General features: G+C 45.4%; 1 protein-coding gene across 1 annotated transcript in view; it reads right to left on the minus strand.

Annotated features, from left to right (window-relative positions):
- slc24a3 (solute carrier family 24 member 3) overlaps window positions 1-27,272 on the minus strand; it is a 374,289-nt gene that overhangs the window by 315,277 nt on the left and 31,740 nt on the right. Inside the window, exon 2 of the mRNA XM_041182903.1 lies at window positions 24,764-24,895. Within this exon, the coding sequence (XP_041038837.1) occupies window positions 24,764-24,895 (132 nt within the window). The remainder of the gene's footprint in view (window positions 1-24,763; window positions 24,896-27,272) is intronic.

Genomic DNA, 27,272 nt, shown 5'->3' on the forward strand with positions numbered 1-27,272 from the left:
TGTGCCTGAGCTACCCAGCATTAGGGTACAGAGGTAATGACAGGCAAGATGCTAGGGTTCTTGTCTTCAGCTGTGCTATTGTGAGGAAGGCAAACTCTTCCACTTAGGAAGGTTAAATAAAAGTGGTTTCACTCCCAGAGTAACCCAAGCACAGATCTGGATCCTGCTCCCCAAGCCCCTTCTTGCCCAGGGATTCTATTTGTCGGGAACTAGGAATAGGAATCGATAACATGCTGTGAAACAATCGTTCTGCAAACAGTGATGGTGGTGAGCTAAATGGACTGAAACTTTTCCAGTTCGTTTTTACTTGTAATCCCATGGTGATGTTGAATGGCACCCACTCTGTTCATGCTGGCAATGGTCATGCACTTTTTGAAGACCATGGTTCTGAGGGAGGATATTCAGCCCCCGCCAGGGCCGGGAATGGAGGTGGACAGATGCTAATTAGCACCGCAAGCCTTCCCTGGCTCCATCGTGCTCCTTGGCCATTTTTCCCAGAGGCGGGATGGAGGCGTGGCAAGGCTACCTGCCCCCAAGTGGTGGGTATAGCCAATTGAAGTAATTAAGGGCCTACTGAAGAAGGCCGACTGGGTTTTCCAGCCAGCCTCCAGGTCCCCGCAGGCTGTGGTGAACTGTGCAGCTGCCTGGAGGCCGCCTCCCAGCGGCAGAACGCGTGGCCAGTGCTCCAGGTTGGCTTCGAGACCCTCCCTTCCTGGGTTTAAAAGCAGCAGCAGGCAGCCCTTTGAAAATGTTCCCCTGTCCCTGGCAACAATGGCTGCAAAGGCCATTTTTTTTTTTAAGTTTCAGAAAGTTGGAGGGAAGGTGCCTCCATTTTGCAGCGGCCTCTCTCTCTCACTCACTCACTGGCCATGGTATCCAGCTGCTGCTTCCAAGCTGGAGAGCTTCCTATTGGCCTTCCATGTTTGAAAGCCTGCCAACCATTCATAATTGGATGGCGAGCCCACCCTCTGGTCATTCATTGGCTAAGTCTGAGCCTGATGGCAGGGTTCAGAACCCTGTGCGGAAAATCCTGCCCCAGAAGTATAATGGCCTGGACTTTCATGTGAGCAGTGAAGGGACAATGTTCACTGTTTACCTCACTGACTCATACCCACAATGTTTTGACTGGCTTTAGAGCGGAGACTTTAGAGATGTCACAGGACATCTGCTCTATATGAAATGTCACCTCCAGGGGATCTCAGGTGTCGTAGACAGGGCAAGAAATAGCAACCAATGAGATTAAAAAATTCTCAGAGATGTGCAGAGTCCAAACCAAGTAGTAAGAAACAGGGAATATAAATTACACACTTAAGTCATGCACAGTACCAAAATAAGGATTGGGCAATACAGATAGGATTAAGGGAAAGAGATAAAAGAGACAAGGAAAAAAAAGATTTTTTAAAAATCTGCAACATTAATTTTCTCCTGAGGGAATAAGACTCTACACTTTTAAAATTAATTTTTCAGAGCCAGATAAGTTGATCTGTAATTATTATGACTTGTTAAACTCTTAAAAACATACTTAATCTTAAATGCAACAGCCCTAATTTTTTTAGCCACTTGTAATATGGAACGAGCTGGTAAATACCCCAGTTTCATACCAGTAGAGTGATTTTGGTATTGAGTCTGAGAGTAGAATTTAACCAATGCGACAGGGCTCTTGACTGCTGACTGGAGAGCTGGCGGAAGCCCCACATCAGCAGCTTTGGGGGATGCCCACCATATCAAGTGCCAATCAGGTACTTAACTGGACAATGATGGGCCTTTCCCAGGATCAAAGACCTCAGGGGTGAACGAGTGTTCCCATCAGATGCCCACAAACAAACGGACATGATGAGCCCTCCACCTGTTGCTGGTTGAATACCAATGGTGGTGGGTTGAGGTGGGGCCCTTAAGTGGGCCATACGCAAGCCTTCCCGCCCTGGAATTGATGGGGGCAGAGGCGAGAAGATGGCAGGGTCTCCACCTGGGATCCTCCCCGCCACCAAACCTCTCTGGGGAGGGGATTTAATTTTGCCCTATTAGTGGTGGCTGTAACAGCGAACCCTGTGGAACCGTGGGACATCTCCAACAAGAGCCTCCCGATTTCTACCTTTAACTGGTGCAGGCGCCAGAAGTTGCTGTCAGATTCAGTGCCTTGCCAATATTATTACAGCAAAAGCCTGGCTATTATGTTTTAACAGTGACAGCTTTAATAGACAGAATGCTTCTGCTGAGGCTACAAAAGCTGCTCTACCAATGAGGAATTTCTTCCACATTCTGGACATATCCGAAAATCCGAATGCATTGAGCTTCACTCGTCACTTTGCAAACACACCATTCGTCCCTCCAAATATTTCCAACTCCATTACCTCAGCTCTTCGGGTTACAAGTTTCATCTGAAATACCCTTTGAACTCAACAAGATGTCCCCTTGCCTATGACCAACATTCTGGGCCATATCCAGTCCTGACTCTTCATTCCTTTCTCAACCATTCTTCTTCCTCCTCTCTCAAAAACAAATCCCTGCTGAGCTCACCTTCCATTTCACTAAACACTGCTTCTACCAACCCATTCACTGCTACGTCAACAATTTAAACTTTTTCCCCCCTCCCATCTCTATTTTCCAGGTGTACCATTCACGCTGTTCAATCATCATTCACTTGTCAGTTCCTCCTCCGTGAGAGGTTCCCAAGGCACCGAACACCCTTTCGATATGGGACAGTAACCCACACGTACCTCATTCAATTCACCCGCACTGTTTTTCCAACTCAAGGTGCAGTTAAGAGCGAGGAACATCAATCAAATGAACACCCTGCAAACATCTGGGGACTGGACAAAGAAGATAGGGAGAAACTCCCCACTGGTCAAAATCCAGAGGACATCGATTTAAGGTGATTGGCAAAAGAGCTAGGGCTATGAGGAAATTTATTTTAGTTAGTATCTGGAATGCACTGCCTGAGAGTGCGGTGAAGGCAGATTCAGTCATGGTTTCCAAAATAGAATAGGATAATTACCCGAAAAGAAACAAATTTGTAGAGCTACAGGGGAAGGCAGGAGAGCAGGTCAAACGGGGTAGCTCTTAGAGAGAGGGCTGGCATGGATGCAATGGCTCAAGTGGCTTCCTGAACTGCAACCATGACCAAAATTCACTGTTCCTTACCTTCTTTCATGACATTCTCCTGCACTCTGAAAAAGGACTTCAGCAACTTCAGATATTACCCTGAGCTCCAGAGGGGAGTTGAGAGTGACTGCCCTTGACATCAAGGCAGCATTTGATGCAAGGAGCCCTAGCAAAACTGGAGTCAGTGGAAATCAGGGGAAAGCTCTCTGCTGGTTGGAGTCATACCTAGCACAAAGGAAGACGGTTGTTGGAGGTCAGTCATCTCAGCTTCAGGACATCACTGTAGGAGTTCCTCAGGGCCAACCATCTTCAGCTGCTTCATCAATGACCTTCCTATCATAAGCTCAGAAGTGGGGATGTTCGCTGATGATTCCACAATGTTCAGCACCATTCGCGACTCCACAGATACTGAAGCAGCCCTTGTCCAAATGCAGCAAGACCTGGACAATATCCAGGCTTGGGCTGACAGGTGGCAAGTAACATTCGTACCACACAAGTACCAGATAATGATCATCGCCAACAAGAGAGAATCTAGACATCTCCCCTTGACATTCAATGGCATTACCATTGCTGTATCCTCCACTGTCAACACCCTGGGGGTTACCATTGACCAGAAACTGTACTGGGCCAGCCATATAAATACTGTGGCTACAAGAGCAGGTCAGAGGCTGGGAATTCTGGGGCAAGTAACTCATCTCCTGACTCCCCAAAGTCTGTCCGCCATCGACAAGGAACAAATCAGGAATACGCTCCACCTGCCTGGATCACTGCAGCTTTAACAACAGTCAAGAGGCTCAACACCATCTAGGACAAAGCAGCCTACTTGATTAGCACAGCATCCGCCACCTTAAACATTCAGTCCCCCACCACCGACACACAGTAGCAGAAATGTGTACCATACACAAGATGCACTGCAGGAACTCACCAAGGGTCCTTTGACAGCATCTTCCAAACCCACAACCTGTACCATCAGGAAGGACAAGGGCAGCAGATGCATGGGAAGACCATGATCTGCAAGATCCACTCCAAGCCACACACCATCCTGACTTGGAACTATATCGCTGTTCTTTCATTGACGCTGGGTCAAAATCCTGGAACTCCCTCCCTAACAGCACTGTGGGTGTACCTACACCACATGGATTGCAGCGTGCTCATCGCCACCTTCTCAAAGGCAAATTAGGGATGGGGAACAAATACTGGCCTAGCCAATAAGGCTCGGATCCCATGAAATAAAGAAAGTCCTCAATTCTCCAATCCATATTCCATTTTTTACCTTTCTTTCCCCGTTTTCAAACTGGTTTTATCCCACACCCAAATTATCTTTGCAATGTCATGTGACTGTTTGCTTCAGTTAGTACATCATCAACACCCTTTCACCTCTGGCTTTTTACAACGCATTATGAAAAAAAAACTTTTTCAAGCGGGTCAGTGTTTCTTTGTATTGGGATTTAACATGCACAATTCATGACCTCTATCCAACCCTTATTTCCTTCCATCTTTGCTTTGTTCAGTCCTACAGAGGGACTTAGAGGAGGGCTTGTGGTGCAGAGGGAAGCAATCCTGCTTCTCAGCCAGAAGCTTCAGGTTCAAGTTCCACTCCAGGACTTGATGGCCAAGGAAGGTGCATTCATAACATTGCCAAAAAGATTGAGAATGAACTCGTAAATCCTGCCTACATATGCCACTGGCAGGCGGTAAGAGTGGGAGAGATTCCTGGTCAACCACATGATGGAAGGAATATTGGAGCCTCTACCATCACTATCTATAGCTCCAGTCTATACATGCATGTAAAGTGCATGTTGCCACAGGAACTCAGCCTCCTGATGAACTTTAACACACTAGAGGGACTTAAACTTACAGTTTCCAACCAAAATATTTTACTATCTTTTCCCTTTGGGCTACTTTTTATTTCAAGAATTTTGTTTTTATTCCATTCTTGGAATACTTTGAACAGTGAATGAGTTCAAGATATTACTGAAGCTAACAAAATACAGGGCACCTCCTGGCCGCCTGCACTTCACAACTGGAGTGTAATGTTGAGTTTGGAGGTTAATACAGAATGAGTGATAGTGAATCAGCGGTCACCGGACATTAAAAATCAGGAGGCAAGATGGGCTGCTAATTCCCCATCACCCATATTAAGCTATCACTCAACATTCCATCCCTTCTCACTTCCAGCACTTAGATTCATAGGGCAGGATTTTCAGCTTCCACTGACGTCAAGAACAGAGGAGGACAGGGCCTGAAACTACAGGCACCGGCTGGCGTGCTGGTTTCTCAGTGCGGCCTACTTGTCCTTACGAGGCAGGCAGCCCATTAGGTTCATTAAGAGTCTTGTTAGTGGTAGGGAAATGAGGCAGACTGGGATTTTCCAGTCAACCTCCAGTTTCTCGACATGACGGGGGTGGTGGGGGTGGACAGGAAGAGTTTAACTAGGCTGGAGGGGCTAGCAGGCCCTCCCTGCCTACCCAGGTGCAGGTCCAAGCCAAAGGCCACCCCACCACCACAGCTGATTTTCCTCATTTTTTTTTAAATTCAATTTTCTTTTGAAGAGGTTGGCGAGAGGGTACCTCGATGTTAAAGCGTCCTCTCAGTTATTCAGTTACTGCAGCAGACCGATTAGAGAGAAGGCCTCTAATCAGCCTTCCAGCTTCAAGAGCTTTCCACCAACCTTGTTCAGACTGGGAACGCGTCTCCATGCCAATTAAGGCAGTGTCCCGGACAAAACTCTAAGGCGTGACTGTTTCCTCCTCCTCAAACCAGCCCCCCCCCCACCCACCCCAACCCCCGCCAGCTCAAGGATGGGTTCGGGACCCAGAAACAATCCTGATCCCTGTTTCCCGCCCCCAAAAGTGAAAAGTCAGCCCCTCCCATCATGTTAGTGCCAGCTCTTTGAAAGAGCTCTCTAATTAGAGACCCCTGCTCTTTTTCCCCATAACCCTGCAAATTTCTCCTCTTCAAGTGTTTATACAGTTCCCTTTTAAAAGTTAGTATCAAATCTGCTTCCACCACCCTTTCGAAGCAGTGCATTTCCAGATCACAGCTTGCTTTGTAAAAGCATTTCTTCCCCCTCATGTTGCCATTGGTTCTTCTGCTAATCAATGTAAACTTCATAGCACTTGACCTTGAGTCTCACCTCTCAAAGCCTGCATCTCGCTCCTTCCTCTTATCCTTCCTTCAATAGCACAGAAGCAATTGTCTTCAGTTTAGTGAACCTATCAAGAACTTATTCTCTGGCTATCAACCATCACAATCGCTCCAAGCACTATCTATTGACTGTAATTGGATAGATGATGTACGTTGCTGCAGTTTTCACTGTGTACCTGTCAGAGTTGCTCCTCATTTCATTTCCTTTATCCACAGCACATACAAGATATCCATTATCCCTTTGTGCATAATCACCAGCAGCACTTCGTGTATACAGAATTCCTAGCTCAAGGCTATTTCCCAGTAGTGGGTGTGTGGGCTAAGAGGATCTTTTAGATCTGGCATTGAGGGAATGGATTAATCTTGTAGTACCACAATTAAGTTAATCAGACTATCCTATCCAATTTCCTGGAAGCCATCAAACACAGAAGCACTGAAGAGACCGAAACTAAGATTCTTGCTGGGCAAGAATATTAAGGCTGCAGATCCCAAGCTGGTAAAGGGGAGACAGCGATATAGTGGTAATGTCACTTGACTAATAATCCAAAAACACAGACCATGGGATTTGGGGACAAGGGTTCAAATCCCACCACATCAGCTGATGGAATTTAAAGTCAATTGATAAAATCTGGAATTGAAAGCTAGTTTCCATAATGGTGACGATGAAACTATCAATTGTCCTAACAACCCATCCTGTTCACTGCCGATGTCAGAGTGACCGGGGCCCAGTTATTGCTCCGCTCCGCCGCTCAGCCAGTTTGCCACAATAGCGCTGAGTTACATGTCAGAGGAGAAGACCCGGTTCCAGCAGCTGGTGAACCTGCGCTGCCGGTAGCTGAAGGACCAGCAGCTGAGCACATGCGATCCCATCCTTCCGGCCGATAGCAGAGGGGCCGTGGGTCGGTTCTGGGAGGGATCCCTACACCGTGGAGCCTCTGGAGAGTTTATACCTATAAGACATGCAACGCAAGCTGGTGGACTTTGACTCGGTTGTTGATTCCTGCCTGGGTTGTCCATTACTACGTGAAGTGCCATGTTGAAGCTAAACCGTATGGCGTTGAGAGTATGAAACCAAAAATCTTCCCAGGTAACACAATATTGGAGACAGGAGAAGTTATTCCACCAATGCAGGAGGATGAGCAGAACGGGCACCACTAACCAGAGGACATTATGGATATCTAGTATCAATGGCTGTACAATTAAGTTCAGAGGAAAGGCACAGATACAGTTGCTCCTTTTGAAAGATTAATCTGTCATTAAATGCTGATTGACTAAGAAAAGAAAAAAAACTCCTTTAGGGAAGGAAGTCTGCCATGCTTACCCAGTCTGGCCTACAGGTGACTCCGGATCTACAGCAATGTGGTTGACTCTTTGCTGCCCTCTAAAATGGCCTAGCAAGCCATTCAGTTCAAGAGCTATTAGGGATGGGCAACAAATGCTGGCCTTGCCAGTGATGCCCACATCCCACGAAAGAATTTTTCAAAATGCAGTTAAGATCAGCCATGCTTTAACAGAATGGCGGAACAGGTGGGACTGAATGGCCAGCCTTTGTTCTAATGCCAAGAGACCAGGGAATAGGATAATTTTCATGGAAAATTGAAGGATGGAGGATTTTCCAAGGCACAGGTCTGCTGAACTCAGCTTTATTTCTATGCACGTTATCCAGTAGCTCTTGGAGATCTGTTGCACAGACCATCATGGAGGACATGACAACTCTAGTGACATCTGCAATGGAAGTTCCCATAGTGGAGGCTCCAGTGTCAGTGGTGGACATCTCAAGTGCTTGGGCTACTCCCATACAGACCTTGAGGTGTGAATCATCGATCTCGCTAGGGAACCTTTTCTAACCAAACTGAGGGGCTTCAACATTGTCACTGACAACCTGGGGTCAGACTGTCCCCTTAGGAACCAGGGCACCAACTGGCAATGGATGATGTTGATGTCTTTTGTTATGTTAAATTGACCACACCCCCAATCTCCTGCTAAGATCACAGCTATAGTAGCTTACATTTATAAAGCACCTTTAACATCACAAAACATCCCCAGGTGCTTCACACGAGCGTTAAAACACAATTTAACACTGAGCCAAAGAAGGGAGCATCAAGACAGGTGATCAAAGAGCTTTGTTTTAAAGAGTCAGAAAGGAGGAGAAGGAGATAAAGAAGTGTAGAGGATAACATGATCTCAGGGGATTCAACATCACTTCAAACCTTTAGAGACCGACAGCAGGCAGCCATCTCCAGCCGTGAGCCTAGATCATACGGCAGGACATACACACTGCACTGGGGTAGCACTCACCAGATTCAGACAGACAATAAAGACACTATATGGTGGCACTCCAGCAGCACTGTGCACAGTTTAATTTCTATAGCCTGGGAAAAATGGGCAGCTGGGAGCACTGATATGGCAAAAAACATTTTTAGCAAATAATAAAGCTGCAAGCTCCAAAAGGCTTTCAGTACTCAAAAAGGTTAATCTGCTCTGTTTCATTTTAGTGATGTGTGCCAGAGGCAAAACACTTGCTTTGGCTGTGTTTTTTCATTGCAGTTCAATGTTGTTGAGGCGAGTTTACTTTGAACATTCTCGCTGTTGACGCAAAGTGTGCTGCAGAGAAGATGATGCATACAAGCCTGTCAGAGCTTGCAAATTATACTGCATGATCCTTGCATTTTCAGCAACATCTGGTTAATGATATGCTCCAACTCCACACGCACTTCAAGGGTGCAAGTTTTCATGGAGGTGGTAACCCCGCCACCTGGCGAGCCCACCTCTGCATGACCGGGAAGGCTTGACCCGGTTTTACCGGCATCATTAACTGGCTCAGAGCGAGACTTCTGCCCCCATTTGGCAGGAAGTCCCGCCTCCATGGGCTGCCAGCCAATCAGATGGCCAGCAGCTCACCAGTCCCAGCAGCGCCACCAGGTGCAGTGGCCACTGCTGGGAGTGCAGGCAGTCGCCAAGGGACAATCACTGCTGAAGCTGGACACCAAGGTGAGTTGGGGGTGGGATTTCACCAGGGCAGGTCTGGCACACGCCAGCAAATGGGGTTGGTACTGGCATCAGAAGGGTGGTAGGGTTGGGGGGGGGGTGAAATGTGTGGGATCAGGTAGCACATGGTGCCTGAACATGAGTTCATGCCCTGCACCCAACAAGCTGCCAGGTCACCAAGGGGCGTGGGTCCCTCCACTGGTGATATTTCATTATTTTATAATTAATTGGCCCCTTAAGGGCCTCAACTGGCCCATGAGCAGGCACGCCACCCAATGCATGACTGGCAGAGGTGGGTAGGCAATGGGCACAATACCTCTGCCATGCCACCTGATTTTACATTCCTGCCCTCACCTCCACCCAGCAGCCTGCTCCCAGGGTGGGGCGTAAAGTTTCGGCTTAGGAACTGAAATGAGGCATCTCCTGATCTGCATTTTACACTGAGTGAGGTATTAGGACCATAGAAATAGTTATGGCACAGAAAAAGAGGCCATTCAGCCCATCGTGCCTGTGCCAGCTGAAAAAAGAAACTAGCCGCCCATAATAAAAGCTTCTCCCAATCAAGGGATTGAACCGCTGTCTTCCACACGAGAGGCAGGAATACTAACGAGAAATGTTGGTGAATGTGCGGCCTGGTGACAGTTTTGTGGATGACCACAATTTAGGCAGGGCTGCTGGGAGGGGTGGGGGGGTCATGCACAGAAGGAAGTGAGGGTTTCACAGCAGCTGCGCACACTCTCCATGTTTACAATAAAAATTCCAGTGCAGCTATTATTACTGACTAGGCTCAACAAACAGACCCCTGTTGTACAGCTCAGAACATGCCGACAGGCACATCAGGTAAAGGCACAAAGACATTTCCTGCTCCTGCCAAATTCTCTCTCTAGAGCACATCAAGTTTAAGCAAATACTCATACCTTGTCCTTCAGCACTTTTAGAATCAAATCATTTATGCACAAATCCAACAAAAAATCAACAAACAACAACAGGCCTTTCTTTGTGTTGTGCGCTGCAGACACCAAAGTTGTCGGTACCTGCACATTCGAAATTAAAGACTTTATGCCCAAAATGCATTCAGGGCTGACCCACCAGAACCACAATGAAGTGGCCCCAGTTCCCCCACGTCAACATTGCCAGATATCATCCCATGTTATAACAGTAAGTGGCACGTACCTTTGAACTCCAGAGGCGAGGGGAGAGTTACTCCCCTTGACAACAAGGCAGCATTTGACTGAGTGTGGCATCAAGGAACCCCAGCAAAACTGGAGTCAATGGGAATCAGGGGGAATACTCTCCGCTGGTTAGAGTCATATCTAGCACAAAGGAAGATGGTTGTGGTTGTTGGAGGCCAATCATCTCAGTTCCAGGACATCACTGCAGGAGTTCTTCAGGGTAGTGTCCTCGGTCCAACCATGCTCAGCTGCCTCATGAATGCCTTCCTTCCATCATAAGGTCAGAGTGGGGATGTTCACTGATGATTGCGCCATGTTCAGTACCATTCGCGCATCCTCGGATGCTGAAGTATCCAGGCTTGGGCTGACAAGTGGCAAGTAACATCCGTGCCACACAAGTGCCAGGCAATGACCATCTCCAACAAGAAAGAACCCTAATCATCGCCCATTGACGTTCAATGGTATTACCATCACTGAATCCCCAACGATCAACATCCTGGGGGTTACCATTGACCAGAAACTGAACTGGACTAGCCATATAAATACTGTGGCTACAAGAGCAGGTCAGAGGCTAGGAATCCTGCGGTGAGTAACTCACCTCATGACTCCCCAAAGCCACAAGTCAGGAGTGTGATGGAATACTCTCCACTTCCCTGGAGTATAGCTCCAAACACATAAACTCAACACCATCCAGGACAAAGCAGCCGTCTTGATCAGCACCCCATTCGCCACCTTAAACATTCACTCCCTCCATCACTGATGCACAGTGGCAGCAGTGTGTACACCATCTACAAGATGCACTATAGGAACTCACCAAGGCTCCTTAGATAGCACCTTCCAAACCCGCGATCTCTACCATCTAGAAGGACAAAGGCAGCAGATACATGGGAACCCCACCACCTGAAAATTCTCCTCCAAATCATTCATCATCCTAACTTGGAAATATATCGCCATTCCTTCACTGTCGCAGGGTCACGATCCTGGAACTCCCTCCCTAACAGCACTGTGGGTGTGGCTACACCACGTGGACTGCAGCAGTTCAAGGTAGCGGCTAATTACTTTCTCATGGGCAATTAGGTGTGGGCAACAAATGCTGGCCTTGCCGGCAGTGCCCGCTTCCCATGAAAAATTTTTGATAATACATAACAGGCAATGCCACCTCAGTTGTGCCCGCCTCCTATTTTTTATTCTTTCATCTTATTCTTCTTTTATTTCCTTATGTTAGCATCGCTGTCAAGGCCAGCATTTGTTGCTCGTTCCAAAATGACTATAATTTCTAACTGTCCTCAATGTATAAAAGGTTACCAAACCGACAATGCCCCATTTTACAATCACTACAAAAATTAAAAATGACCACCGACTGAGGTGTGTTAAATAAAGGCAAGTCATCACATCACCAAGCGGGCTAGTTTCCATTTCCAGTTAATGATTAAAAAGTCTCATGGTCTTCCCCTTCATGCACTGTCCCTTCGATTCTCATTTATTCTCAGAAATGAGGATAAATGCCAGCCTCTCAAATATTGGCACAAACTGCTTTTGCCCGTAATAACAATGGCAGCGGCAAAATATCAGCTTCAACACGTGTAGGAACATTTAAAACAACAAGTTCCATTGATATAGCACCTTTAATGAAGCAGAATCACCTACACTGCTTAACAAGGGCAACATATAAGAAAAACATTTTGAGTGACGAAGGACAAAGTGTAACTAAACTGTACTTGCAGGGCAAGGTAACATCAGGAGAATATCAGTGCAGTTTTTTCTTCAAAGCACGTAAAGTGCATCTAAGTGGGGGGTGCAAGTTCGGAATTGCAATGAGATCGCATTGTCCTTTCACTTGGTTTTAATCCGGTTCAGGCTGATGAGTTCAAAGTCTCTAATTGATTTGGTGTATGACCTTTGTAGCTTGCAGTGTCAACCCGGCTCTCAAAGGAATTGGAACGTAACAGAAAACTACCCCTTAACTGAGCGCAAACAGAGGTCTGTATTTTCACTGAGAAGGAAGGACTCCATCCCTTAGCCAATGTGGCACCGGAGCCGAGGATCTGGAAGTCCATTCCCCAAAACCCAGCACCCGCCAATTTCTGGGGTGGGGGGTGAGAACGGGGCAGGGACATTTTCACACATCCACAGTTCACAGAGGCAGCTGCACATTTCAAAGAAGCAATTTTGGGCATTAAAGTTTCAGAAAAACAGTTCGTGGGCTTTAGGCATATGGGAGAAAAGGTCCGAACCCACTGGAGTTCCTTGGAGAGGTAAGGTACCCTTTGGAAGAGGTCAGGTGCCTCTTTGGGATTGTTAAGAATAGACATGAATGTGGGTAAAAAGCAGATAAGCTCAGTGGAATTGTCAAGCTGCCAAGTCATTTATATCTCCTGCCCTTTAAACTCTGAAAAACAAAACAGCCAGCCTACGGTCTAAAAAACAATCATTGCTTGCAATTTCACTCGATGATTGTTGACAAAAGCCTGCCTATTATAATATCATTTCTACTTGACTGCATCCACAACCTATTATTATCACAGCTTGAGCCTGTAAATTCATAGTTTGATTGACAGTTCCAAGTGACTGTAAAGAGAATAGCTGTGGTCGATATGGGGCTATGAATACAAATGTTTTTATAAAGGATTAATTATTTGAAGGGATTTAAATGCATTGAATATGCTTTTATCAATGAAAGTGTTTTTTTAAATATAGTAAAAGATACTGAGAACTTCATTGTATTTCATTTCACCATGTCTCCTGGGGTCTGTTCATGGTGGATACTGGGTGAGTTGGCATGGAGGGTGTAAGAGCAAAGGGTGGTGGCTGTGGTGGTCATGGGTTGGCTCTAAATTGGCATAGGGGCTATAAAGGGCAATGGGGGTGATGGGGGGGGTTGGGAGAGATCATGGGCTGGCATGCATTGGCACTAATTTGGTATTGGGACTGTAACAGGCCATGGAGGAGGGTACAGGGGCATAGGTTGGCAAAAAAGCTATGAGGTGTCATGGGGTATGGGTGGGGAGCATGAGTTGATATGGGGCATGGCGAGTGTCTGCAGGGTTGGGGGGGGGGGTGCAAGGGGTGAAGGACTGAGGGCTGTATGTGGTTTTTACAACTGAGACCGAGACCAAGTCCCAGACTACCAAGGTGGGCCTTTTAACTGGCACCCGGCAGCCCATGGCTGCCTCCAAACTTGCGATGAACTGTGAAGTGACAGGAGATCTGGTCACAGGTACAGAGGAAGAGACACAGCTAGAGCGTTTGAAATCCTTGCTAATGGAAAATGAGGCAGGAATAAAAGGAGCTGTAATGTTTTGGAATAACCTCCACCCACCCCTGCCAGACGAGTGAGATAACTGCTTATTGGTAGAAAATTGCTGGTAGAACCCCAATAGTGGCTAAGGTTCAAAAGCAAGGCATTCGTAATCCTGAACACTAACAATTCTACCATTATCTGGCAAGGAAAACCAGTGTGGCTACAAGAGCAAGTCAGAGGCTGAGGCAAATAACTCATCCCCTGATCCTCCAAAGTCTGTCTGCCATCTACAAGGCATTAGTCAGGAATGCTCCCCACTTACCTAGATCAGTACAGCTCCAATAGCACTCAAGATGCTCAACATCGTCCAGGACAACGTAGTCCATTTGATTGGTAGCCCATCCACCAACTTAAACATTCACTCCCTACACCGACGCACAGTGGTAGCAGTGTGTACCATACACAAGATGCAGTGTTACAACTCACCAACCCTTCAACAGTACCTTCCAAATCCGCAACTTTTGCCATCTAGAAGGGCAAGGGTGGATGGGAAACACCATCTGAAAATTCCCCTCCAAGCCACACACCATCCTGACTTGGAAATACATCGCCATTCCTTCACTGTTGTGGGGCCAAAATCCTGGAACTCCCTTCCTAACAGCACTGTGGGTGTACCTACACCACACGGACTGCAGGGGTTTCAAGAAGGCAGCTCACCACCACCTTCTCAAGGGCAATTAGGGGTGGGCGAGAAATGCCAGCGACACACACACCCCAAAAAAGAAGAAAACAAAGTCCTTTGATAAGTCGGGGGCTACACTTTAGTTAGCAAAAATTACTGTGGAAACACACAGGCTAAGAATGCAGTTTACCTTGGGGTTAGAATTAAGGGAGGGAAGGAGATTGACGTCAACTTGAGTGAAGATTCTACTTTTTCTTTAATTTCACCTGACATAGACATCTCTCCAATAATGGTGGACCCCACAGCAGATTCACTCTAGTGCACTCAACCAGCTCGGGCTTCATTCCTCAAGGGTTGTGACATTTAAGTGGCAACTCTGCCTTCCGACTCACATCATTAGTCCCACTGCTGACTTAAAATTGGAGGCAGACCTGGTGGGATAAATGCCTTAAAATTCAGCATTGGAGAGGGTTGCCATGCTGCATGATTGGCAGTGGGCTGCGGTGGGCAAGTAGGGTTAAAATCACCCCCCACCCCCTCACTTACCCCCATCCCTCTGGTAGTTTCAGTGCTGCTGGAACACACAGAGCAAGGCAGGTGAGGGAAGTGAAGGCTCGCAGCTGAGAGCTGCTGAACATGTTGGGATCAACCTGCAGGTGCCAAGAGTACAGGTGCTCTTGGTTTCCAGTGAGGCAAGCCCCAGCACGAGTCAGGACAGGAGGATAGACGATTAGACAAACATCACCCTCAAAGCCCAAATCAAAGAAGAAACACTTCCTGAGTGAAAAAGCTCCTTATAAACTTGAGGTAACCTCAGCTTTCCAGCAGCACTTCAATTATTAGGTCTTAGCAGATCTTTATCACGTTGAAAACACAGTGAGATTGGCAAAGAGTCTTTTTTCAGAATAAATTCACATCACATACTGAGTAAAATGATACGGGTGTAGCAAGATAAGTATCCAGGATGCATATACATCCTGAAGAAGTAGGCCTCAGGAGGTAAACACATTGCTCATACAAATATAAACCTCAAAACCATCATCGGTTGCTGTTATAAATATTACAATCTCTTGCTAGTTGGCTAAGAGATTAACAGGAAACTGCATGTCAAGCTTTTCAAAGCTGGATAAGCTCCAACTATCAGAACTTGCAAATACTCCGTCCAGCATGAGAACACAAAGCCACCTGCTGTACATGTCAAATACAAAGAGATGGTTCCTTGAATGGCCAATCAAGTAAATCTACCACATCATGTACACACAGGCTAAGGGGTTCCCAGGTTGAATGATTAGTCTGGGGAAGTACTAAGGGTGATGCAATTTGCCACTTTGGGCTGAATTTTCACCGAGGCTGGATGACTCGGGAGTCCTTTGAAAATTGGGTGGGGTGGGGGGGGTCTCACTTCTGGGATTCCTGGCTCTATTCCCTGGCTGTCTGATTTTCAATAGTGTCTTTAAAGGGGGCGGGCTGGTTCCTGTCAGAAGCCCGGATCTGGCAGTCCCGAACTACCAGGGTTGAGGTGATAGGCATGTCTTACTCCTCCAATATGCATCCTGAATTTTCGTGGAGTCGGGTTAGATTTTTAAGGAGTCATGGTTCATGGGCCCTCAGAGAAGTCACGAACTTTAGTCTGCATGAGGGGACCTTTTAAAAGGTAAGTTAGAAAGGCCCTCCTCATGCCAACGTCCCCCTCCCAACAAACCTATGACCCCCTCATGCCCCCTATGCCAAGCTATGGCATTTCCATGCCCATTGGTTCTATATAGTGGGTCACTGAACCCTATAGTGAAAATAGGAGGTGTAAAAAAAAAGGTTTAAAATGATAATTCACTTATAACTTTCTACTATGTGAGAAAAAAAATCACTTCACTAGAAGGCGATGGAAGTGTCAATCCAGACTCTTCAAAGTATCAATAACAAAAAAACACAAGCCCTTGAAAGCTCCTAACCTTGTGTAAATAAACATTGTAAAATTGACAGCAGAGATTAGCGAGCCAGAGCTGTCAATCAAACAACATTTTCTCAGGGGTGCAGGTGTTCCAACAGGTCTAATGGATGTCTGGACTCTCAGGGTGGGTGGGGGGTGGTGGCACGAGGTGGCCTGGATAGGGCCTGGGAAATGAGGCGGTGTGAGGGGTGGGGGCTGAAGGGCCTGAATGCTTTAATTTTAACTGGGGCAAAGTCCCACGGCACTAAGGCTTTTTAAACGGCCAATTTCTGCAGCTGGCAGCCCCCACGACCGCCTCCAAACCTTCTCCTGGGTGGGCTGGCCCAACTCCAGCCTGCGCCCGCTCCGCGGTAATGCAGGTCCCAAACTTGCGGGCACTTTCTCCCGAGGCGGGCAGGCGAGCAAGCCGGGAATTTTCCCGGCTCCCACTGCCCACCTTGTGGATGAAAATTCAGGGCCATGTCTCTGAGATAAGGGGAGAGGAGACCAGGCACAGTTTTCACTCTAGTTATATCTGTACACCTGAGAATTCCAGGTGAGCATTCCAGGTGAGCATTCCAGGTGAGCATTCCAGGTGAGCATTCCAGGTGAGCATGGGATCAAACACGAGTTGAGAACTCATCAAGAGTCAAATATCATTCATTTTCAAACTCACATCAGGGAACAGACATGTGGATAAGGGTATTGGGGGTGGGCAGTGGCGTAGTGGTATTGTCACTGGATTAGTAATCCAGAGATCCAGGGTAACACTCCGGGTACCGGGGTTCAAATCCCATCTCACCGATGATGACATTTGAATTCAATTAAAATATCTGGAATTAAAAGTCTAATGATGACCGCAAAACCATTGCCGATTGTCGTAAAACCCATCTGGTTCACTGGTGCCCTTTAGGGAAGGAAATCTGCCATCCTTACCTGGTCTGGCTTACATGTGACTCCAGACCCACAGCAATGTGGTTGACTGTTAACTGCCCTCTGAAATGGCCTAGCAGGTCACTCAGTTCAAGGGCAATTAGGGATGGGCAATAAATTGAAAAGAAGGCAACAGAGGACTGTCTACATCCATGCAACCAACCCAGGATAAGTAAAGCTTACTGAATCAGGGTGGGTATGCTGCTTCCCCACAACTAAAGGCAATGCCTGTTAGGGACCTGAGCACAAAATCCAGGCTGACACTCCAGTACAATGCTGAGGGAGTGCTGTCTTTCTGACGAGGCATTAAACCTTATGCCTCCCAGGTACATGTAAGAGAGCCCAGGGCACTATGTCAAAGAGGAGCAGGGGAGTTTTCTCCCACCCTGATCAATAAAAGAATGAAAAAAAGAGAAGCAATTGCTGATTTGGGTGCGAAACTGCTGAGTTCTTAAAATTGCTTATTTTCAACTGCAATAAATAATGTCACAGTGAAATGAAAGGAACTGTCATCAAGAGCTAGTAATGTGCGAATTAAATGAGTACAAGGTGTTTGTCAGCCAATGCAGGAAAGTGTCCAGAGTTCCTGTGGACCACTCAAATCTAGTAGAGACACAGGGATGGTGTTGGACCTAAATCACAGCTGATAGGCCAGTGTCTACAGAGCCGTGCTACTGTTATCCTTGCCATGGTGTCAGCCATGGTTCAGTTGGTAGCACTCTCACCTCTGAGACAGAGACTTGCTCATTCAAATCCCATTCCGTGACTTGAGCACAATAATCAAGGTTGACACTCCAGCACGGTACTGAGGGGCTGCTGCCCTGTCATAGGTGCCATCTTTTGGATGAAACGCTTAACCCCGGCCAAATCTGCCCTCTTGAGTAGGATGCAAAAGATCTCATGAGCACTATTTCGAAGAAGAGCTGGCGTCCTGTCACTGGTATCCTGACCAATGCTTGTCCCCCCAATCACCATGACAAAGCCAGATTATCTTGTGATTATCACAGTGCTGTCTCAGGAGCTTGCGGTGTGCAGATTGGCTACCACGCTTCCAAAATTAGAACAGTGACTGCAATTCATTGGCTGTGAAGTGCTTTGAGATGCCCAGTGATTGTACTGGTGCTATATAAATGCAAGTCTTTCTTTCTTAAGTTGTTGATCTCAATTGGAGGATGGCTGAAATTGAAACTGAAAGGAAACTGTATGCAGATGGGCTAGTTCTTTTACTGTGGTTGCTTGCTGTGTGCAGAATTCATTCTGCAAACTCTACAAGGCCTAGAGGTGAGGAGAAATGGTCTGACGCTGCAATTTGTTGTGATCTGGAATGCGCTGCATGAAAGGGTGGTGGAAGCAGATTCAATAGTAACTTTCACTACAAAAATTTAATAAATACTCAAAAGGGGAAACGTTTGTCAGGCTATGGAGAAAGAGCAAGGGGGTGGGACCATTTGGATAGCACAGCCACAATGGGCTGAATAGCCTCCCTCTGTGCTGTATGATTCGACGATTCTATGTTTAATGCAAACACTGGGGAATCCAAAATATGAAAGTTCCTTCTTCAGGGTTCATATCACTCAAACGATGAGAGACAAAGGAACAAAACTAAACAAGAATAAGAGGAAGAAGATTTGCATTTTTATAGCACCTTTCCTGACATTAGCACCTTCCAAAGCATCGTTGAACCAAATGAAGTTCCTTTGAAGAGCAGACATTGTTGATGGAGTAGATGAATGCTTCGAGTTTTAGAAGTGAGCTGGCAGTAGCATTTCAGAAATGACTTGCGATTCAGCTAGTCCAAGAGCTATAAGAAGTGCTCTCTGTTTGACAACCACACCACTTTGCTCACCGCAGACAAACATTTCATTAAGAAACATTTTGAATCACATTTAACCCGGCAGTCCTGTAAGCGTCACCACTTGCACTTCCCATTTCAGTATTTGTTATGTTAATTTCAGCTTAAAACATCTACTTTTGCTTCTCATTCCGAGCACTAATTCGCAACACTTTGCTCTCACGCATAGTCTCCTAGGACAGCTGGTGTCTGTTGAACTACGGAAAGCATTGGCAACTGCTTTCAAAAGAACCGATTTAAGGGGATAATGGAGCAAGTACACTGTTATCCGGAACTGGAACACTATCTAGCCGGTAACCACTAATAAACAATACGTGATTAGAAGGAACTTGTAGTACCAGTTTCAAGAGCAGTTCTCTTGTTTTGAGGTCACACTTTTCCTAACCCAGATGAAAAGATCCAAAAATAAGAACGGCCAAAAAAAATGGGTAATACTTTGGAAGTTGTGTATATGGAATGTTAATTGCAATTGCTCATCAACATTATTCAATCCCCTTTTCCAAATGGGCCACCTTCCGGCTTCACAAATTGAGAGGGACTAGTACATTAGGGCTACACGTTCGCAGGGTCATTGCTAAAATAGCTAAGAAGAAAAATAAACAGCTGCTGATTCCAGCCAGATCAGACTACATTACATCTGACCGGCACTGCACCTTCCATGGTGGTGTCGCATGATCTACTGAATCCTGTCCAGCTCCTGCATACTGCAGATATGCAACATTATTTAATGGAGTCAGTGTCAGCAACATGGGACATGTTGCTTCCGCACAACATGGTGGCATATAATAAGCGTCCAAAGTAAGCTGAGCTCAGTTGGACTTAGGTTACATTTCACAACACACTTTGATACAATGCAATTATATTCCCCTATCCTTCCCCTCACTCACTTGCCCCATAATCATCCCTTTTGCAATAAATTGCAGGAGAAGGTTTTTTTATGCACTCCATTTTGGACACCACCTCAACAGCCCACTCAATCATTATAGGCCATAACTGCAATTCTGATCTTTCTCCCCTGGCATTCACATACACATATCTTCTACATTTAGGTTACTAAAGAGCAAGCAGGAACCCTGGCTAATTTCCCCTGACTCTCTCTCCCTCATAATGCAGGGATTCCAAGGCCAGTTGTATCATCTCAACTCTGACCCAGCTCAGACCAGCTAGCTCCGGGCTTTAATCCACTATATGACTGCTCCATCCTAGGCAGGATATTTGTCCAGGGAAGTGTTCAGAGATTTTTCTGAAAAATTAAGGTACTATCTAGGACTACAATGTTGTCCTTTCCCCCTTCAACCCTATTGTTTCAATAGGCAGCTTTATGGAGAGACATTAGTGGAGTGGTAATGTCGCTAGGGCAAGTAATCCAGAGACAGCGGTTCAAATCCCACCACGGTAGCTGATGGAATTTAAATTCAATTGATGAATAAAATCTGGAATTGAAAGCTAGTCTCAGTAATAGTGACCATGAAGCTACCACCTATTGTCATTTTTAAAAAAGCAACTGGTTCACTAGTGTCCTTTGGGGAAGGAAATCTGCCGTCCTTACCTGGTCTGACCTGCATGTGACTCCAGACCTCACAGCAATTTGGTGACTCTTAATTTCCCACTGAAATGGCTGAGCAAGCCACTCAGTTCAAGGGCAATTAGGGATGGGCAATAAATGCTGGCCACGTCAGCAACGCCCACATCCTATGGAAGAATATTAAAAAAATGTTTTGGAAATCTATTCACTCAGAAAGAATTTGGAAGAAGAGTTATGCTGAATGTTGGGTTTTTGCAAGCACATTATGTTTTAAATATGTTCAGTGAATATAATGTCTCTGAGAAAATAGGCAGTTAAGATGCTGAAGAGCCAGTACTGATATATTGTTTCCCAGGAGAATATAAACAATGAACAATTTGTCAAGATTGTCTTGGCAATTGAGAAACACCTCACACCCAGTGCGTTGGTTAGTCTTTAGTCCATTTGACTGTGAACAGACGCAGGCAAGATAGCAGTAGGAACAAATCATCAGGAAGATTTTGAGACAATGTTCTAAGGCTGTCATGATGCAAAAAAGGCTGGCCAATGGAAATGCTGGAGCGTGCAGTCAGAAATCAATCTCTCAAGTCATGTCTGATGGTCCACTGACGCAGCAAGTGTGGCATCTTTATTATTTTCCATCATTAGGTAAATGCAGGTTGTACCGATTGAACTCACTGAATCTGATAACTGGTTTTTCAGTATGTTTACAGGTGTTTTATCTCTCCACTTGCAAAGAGGTTGGAGGAGGACACTATGAAAGACACGAATATCCACTTCAAAACATAATGGGGTACGACTGTTACTCATGAATTACACTACAGTGCAAGTAAAATAGGTCAGGGTAAGTCACTTCCCACAAGTTAAGACATGCAGACCATATATGGGAGTAGTAATGCCATTGAACTATAGAAGATAAATATGGAAGACCAGAATTTATAAGACTGGTTTTGTCCTGGCTTCATTGTTTTCATGGGCAGATTTCTTGAGGCCTGGACATCCCTGTCGATTTTTATTTTATTCTTTCATGAGGTTCATGGGTATCAGTGACAAGGCCTCTGCAGTCCATGTGGATTATAGTTTCTTGTCATGGTTTTTGACACGACCTAGCAACTTGATAGAACATGTCAAAGGGCAGTTAAAGGTTAGGCAGTATGGGTCTGGAGTCACAAAAAGGACAAACTGGGTAAGAAGGGCAGATTTCTTTTCCTAATGTCCTAAAAGGACATTAATGAACCAGTTGGGTTATGATGAAAATGTCATGGTCATCATTAGCTGATATTAGCTAATTACATATCTGTTTAACTAACTGAATTTTAATTCCGCTGGTGGTATTTGAACTCACATCTCTGGATTCCTGGCCTCTGGATTGCTTGTCCAGTACCATAACCATTTTGCCACCGAACCCAAAATATGCTTGGAGTGCAATTATCTCAATGTATCACAAATACAGGCATGCATCTTTGGGACTTACAACTTTGATTCAATGTCAGGAACAATTTCACAACAGATTTATATATATTTCCAATTCCTATTATGGATTTTTTTTTGCAAGATGCATCTTAGCATGCGCTGAGTTCCACTTCAACTATCTGGTCCCTGAAATAGGATCTCAACGAATGGCACTAGTACAGTACACTGGGCGTTGAGCCTTAGGGTGGTGGAAGCATAGGATCTTACAGCACAGAAGGGAGCCACTTGGCCCATTGTGCCTGTGTTGGTTCTTTGAAAGAGTTATCCCAATTAGTCCCACTCCCCCACTCTATCCCCATAGCCCTGCAAATTTTTCCTTTTCAAGTACATATCCAATTCCTTTTGAATTTGAAGTTGCTTCCACCACCCTTTCAGGCAGCGCATTCCAGATCAAAATAACTTGTTGCGATAAAAAAAATTTGCATCTCCCCTCTGATTCTTTTTTTTTACTGTCTTAAACCTGCATCCTCTATTAACCAACACCACCTGCCAATTCCTCCTCATAAGCAACACCAATAATTTTGAATGCCTTCTACTATTCGCTCAACTTTCCCGGCTCTATGGAGAGCAACCCCAACTTCTCCAGTCTTGCAAATACTGAAGCTCCTCATCACTATGATCATTCTAGTAAACATTATGGATTTTTCTCCCAATTTCCTTTAGTCCATGTCCCCTGGTTACTGGTCCTCCTGCCAGTGGAAAAAAAAATCTCACTATTTACCCTAGCAAAACCCTTCATACTAGCTGCATGAGAAGCAATAACATCACCAGAAATATGCACAAATATAAAATAGTTGAACTTCCTCAAGAAAAGCCTAACTAATTGCTCCAAGATGTGAACCATTGTGGTTCTCACATTTTTTTTTGTAACAAGCTCCAGTGCAAAACTATATTCAACGCATTGTGACTGTTACCAGAGAGGTTTCAGATACAAGATGTTAAAAAAATAGACAAGACAAAAAGAGAAGAATGAAAGATAGAAAGGGGCTTCAAATGATCAGACTGCTTCTGTAACGACAGTAGAGTTGACCCTGAGGAGCTTTGTCTATTTATAATAAACAATTTAGCTTGTTTTTCTGCAGCTCATTCTCGGAAAACACACCCAGATAGGCCCGAGATCTCAGTTCCACCCAGCAGTCACAGAATCCTTCTTCTTAGAAAGCGACTCGTTAAGTATTGGTGCATGGGGGACAAAAATTGACTTTTCTGCCCATCCCTTTGCATTGAAAGTAGGTATTTGTAAGACAGTAAGAGCCAACCAAAGACGCAAAAGGGGGAAATTTGGAACATGTCTTGCCTGTTTTTCAGCTGTGAAACATGGCCAACGGTTTCAAATTTGCTGTGTTGTGTCCATGTATCTGGTACATTCTAGTACCATTTTGGCTTGGGCAATATCCAGGCATATCTGAAGTTCCACTTTAAATAGGCGTCAGGTCCTTTGAAGATGCTAATTAGGGGGCCAACACCTGTTTTAGAAACCTTTCGTGGAACGTTGTCAGTGTTGAGTGGAACATGCTCTCAGCTTTTCCTGTTCTTGCTAGGAATTAACCTGGTGGTGCTGAAAAGGATCAGTGGAAGTTGCCAGCACAAAGATTGGCTTTTTCTTTATAACAGATCACCACATGAAGCCAGGAGGCACAAGAGTGATTCACATGGCTCCACAATATTCCTGCGCTCACCCCACCCACTCACACTGACCTATATTTACTTGCACAAAAGTGTAATTCGTGAGTAACAATCAAAGCCCACCACTCCCATTACAATTTCAGCTGTAGGGGGCAGGACAAAGGTCTAAATAATGGTGCATCCTGCAAGATGCCCTGGTGCAGCGAGATCCAGCCCAATATCAACAAAAAAGAAAGAAACTAATGCGTCCATTAGAATAACAGACACAGGACTTTCAGAAAGTCACATTAATATCACAGCACAATGTTGTTTGACACAGTCAGCTCTAAGGATGAGCAGCTAAGATGAAGAAAAGATGATTTCAGACTCCCAATGAATATTTTATTCCTTAAGACATTGCTTCAACTAATGGGGCTCATTCAACTCTTGGGCATTTATTCTTTGCAGAAATAGCACTTTAGTTACTGTGGCAAGTCTGCATTTTACCTGATGCAGTACAAGCCTGTGGTTTCAGTTTTTCTCAATAAAACAATCCATTTACAACTACAAATATTGGTGACAATGAATTAACAAATTAATTCAACTTTCGTAGTAGCTTGAGACACTCAAATGACTGTATATTCCTTTACAGGAACACACAATGTCTTCTAGAACACCTTTAGCTACTCATCAATTCTAAACAATCTTAGATAATCTCTGAGAAGTTGAACGAGAGCATCAAATATACACACATGCATATATGTGTGCGCACATACATATATATATATATTTTAAGTGTTTGTTTGTCCATTCCCAAGACCAATAAGCAGGTAAACCACTAAATCTCTACCAATGTTACCCTGTAGCTGGCTTTGCAAAGAGCTACACAAGGGTGGTCCAGGATAACCCTCCAGAATTTCCATCCCTTTCAGAGGGTATATGGCCAATTATACTGAGCAATGGGGTGGCTAACAGTCATGGGTAACAGGCTGACCATATGTGGTACAAAAGGTATATATTGCCAGCAACTATGTCACTCTTCTACAAAAACAACCACATAACATTTCAATCTTTTCTGAAGAACTCTTCTTCCCGGAGAGCAAGTGTTTCTCTTACCAGGTTCAGTGCAGTTTTTGTACTGATGTGAGGTTGCCTTGGCGTCTGTGGTGTTCTCACTGCTGTGTTCCATCAGTCTCCGGCCTATCCACTTGTCATCCACCTCTGAAGTATAACTCACCATGTAGTAGCCTGGGAACAACAATATCAGGGGTTAAAATGGAAAATGCAAATACACATCCAACTTCTTAAAAGTTGTAACAATACAAGTACTTTTGTGGGGTTATTTTTAAAAGTTTAGTTTCTCCCTTTTCAAAGGGAGGTGCTGAATGACAGACTACTCCACACTTCCTTTGTATTTAATAAAGAAGATGCGAGAGGCCAGAGGAGGAGTAGCAAATTCCAATCTCTTCTTTTTGTGGGTAGGATTCTTTGCAGACACTATGAAGTCCATTCTAGCCCATCCCTCTATAGAATGAATGGTTCCTCCCCAAAGTCACAGCATCCATTTGATTCACTACATAGCATTTCCCAGCATAGAAACATGCCATTCAGCCCAAATGTTCAATGCTGATCTATGCTCTATAACACCAACATGAGCGATTATGCTTCACATGAGCCTTCTTCCACCTTACTTCAATATGTCCTTCCATTTTTGTCTCCTCTGTGTTTATCTATAGCATACCCTTAAATGCACCTATTTTACTCACCTCAACCACTCCTTGTGGGAGCAAATGCTACATTCTACCCACTCTCTGGTAAAGAAGCTTCTCTTAAATTCTTACTGGATATATTGGAGATGATCTTATACTTATGGGGACTAGTTTTGGACTCCCCTACAACTACAAACATTTTCTCTATGTCAAATGGTTCATGGTTCTGGGGTTACTCTCTCTACCACCCTACCCCGAGAATCATTTCATCATTCTTTGTATCAGGAAGTGCCTCCTGACATCAGAACCTGAGATTGTCTTTTACCAGTTGATACTTGCATGGCCTGCAATAGTGTTTTAACTTGAATTAATGCTCCAGTTCTACCTGTTTTTTTTAGTTCAGTCCCTTATACCATATCCCTCCAAGGTTGCTTCTAATTAACTAAGAATCAAAAGTTTTTCTAGTCCTCTAACTCTTGGAATCCCTTTCATGGTCCTTTCCTCAAAGGTTGGACATGTTCCTTGAGCCTTGGTGTCCAGACCGAACTCACTATTCAAGGTGTAGCCTACAATTTCAGTTACAGTTGTCTGGCATTTCAGTATTTCCATATTCTGCTACCCTTAATGATCACTATTCCATTGCATGACTGCTGTTAGTTTTAAGTTTATTGCCACTTCCAAAACATCTCATTCAACAGCATGCTTTCAGTAAGCATGCCTCGTGTTTTTTTTTGAACCATTGTGTAGTACCTTGCACTAAGACCAAACTGCATCGACCATAGTGCAGCCTATTTACAAACATTGTCTAGGTTTTTCTGTTGTGCCACAATTTGTCCATGTGACTTAGCTTCTTTTCCTAGCCTACATGCGAGTTTGACCAAATCGCATTTAACTTCTGCACCCCGAAGTAGGGGCAACAACACTAACCTCTGCGGACTCCACATCTCCCCAAACCTGACACCAGTCCACTAACTAGAGCTACTGCAAACTTGCTTTCAGCCAATCTCTGATCAAGGCTATAGAGAAGCACCCCTCCTTTCTATCTCCATCCAACATTGAGCTCATGGGCGGAATTTTCCCAGATTTGCGTGAGGTGTGGTAGTGAGTGGGTAAGAGGGTGTTTTACCCGCTGACCGTGATGGTGGGTTTCCAGGCCGTATCGTGCCAAACTCGTCTCATTATTTATGCATTTCTGGGAAACATGCTGTTCCCATGGCGGGCGGGCTTTCATCTGCCCTCCTGCCATCACCCCACTGTTGCATCACGTTGGCCATGTTTAAAAGGCAGCCGGCAGCACACCGCTCATCGTTCCCACCTCACCACCGCTGCCTGGGAAACATGGCCAGCAAAGCAAAAAAAGACCCACCTCCCCCACCCCCGGTTTAATGACGGGTCCCTTGAGCAACTGCTGGATGCTGTGGAGGCCCGCTGGGATATCTTGTACCCTTGCTCTGGCCGCAGAATGGGCAGCAACGTGACCAATCTGGCTTGGGAAGCGGTGGTAGTGGTGGTCAGCACCAACGCCCTTCAGAAGAGGACAGCTACCCAGTGCCGCAAAAGGATGAATGATCACCTCAGTTCCACCAGGTTAAGTCACTCTTTTCATCACTCTCATCTCACACATTCACAAACCCATCACACATCCACAGGGTCCTCATTTGCCACCAACCCAAGGGACATCACCATTCACATTCTCACACACAACTCCATTGTCCTCAGCCCATCCATGGGACCACTCACCACCCGCAGAGGCCAGGCACATTTATCATCTGGCCTAGCAGGCGTCCTGCTTACACCTTCTCCATCTCTATCCATGCAGGGCAAGCTGGCGCACAAGAGGGAGAGGTCGCAGATCGGAGGCAGAATGCCAGAAATCAAGCTCCTCATAGACTTTGAAGACAGAGCCATCCAGTTAG

Source organism: Carcharodon carcharias, chromosome 2 (genome assembly GCF_017639515.1).
Source record: "Carcharodon carcharias isolate sCarCar2 chromosome 2, sCarCar2.pri, whole genome shotgun sequence".
Lineage (NCBI taxonomy): Eukaryota > Metazoa > Chordata > Chondrichthyes > Lamniformes > Lamnidae > Carcharodon > Carcharodon carcharias.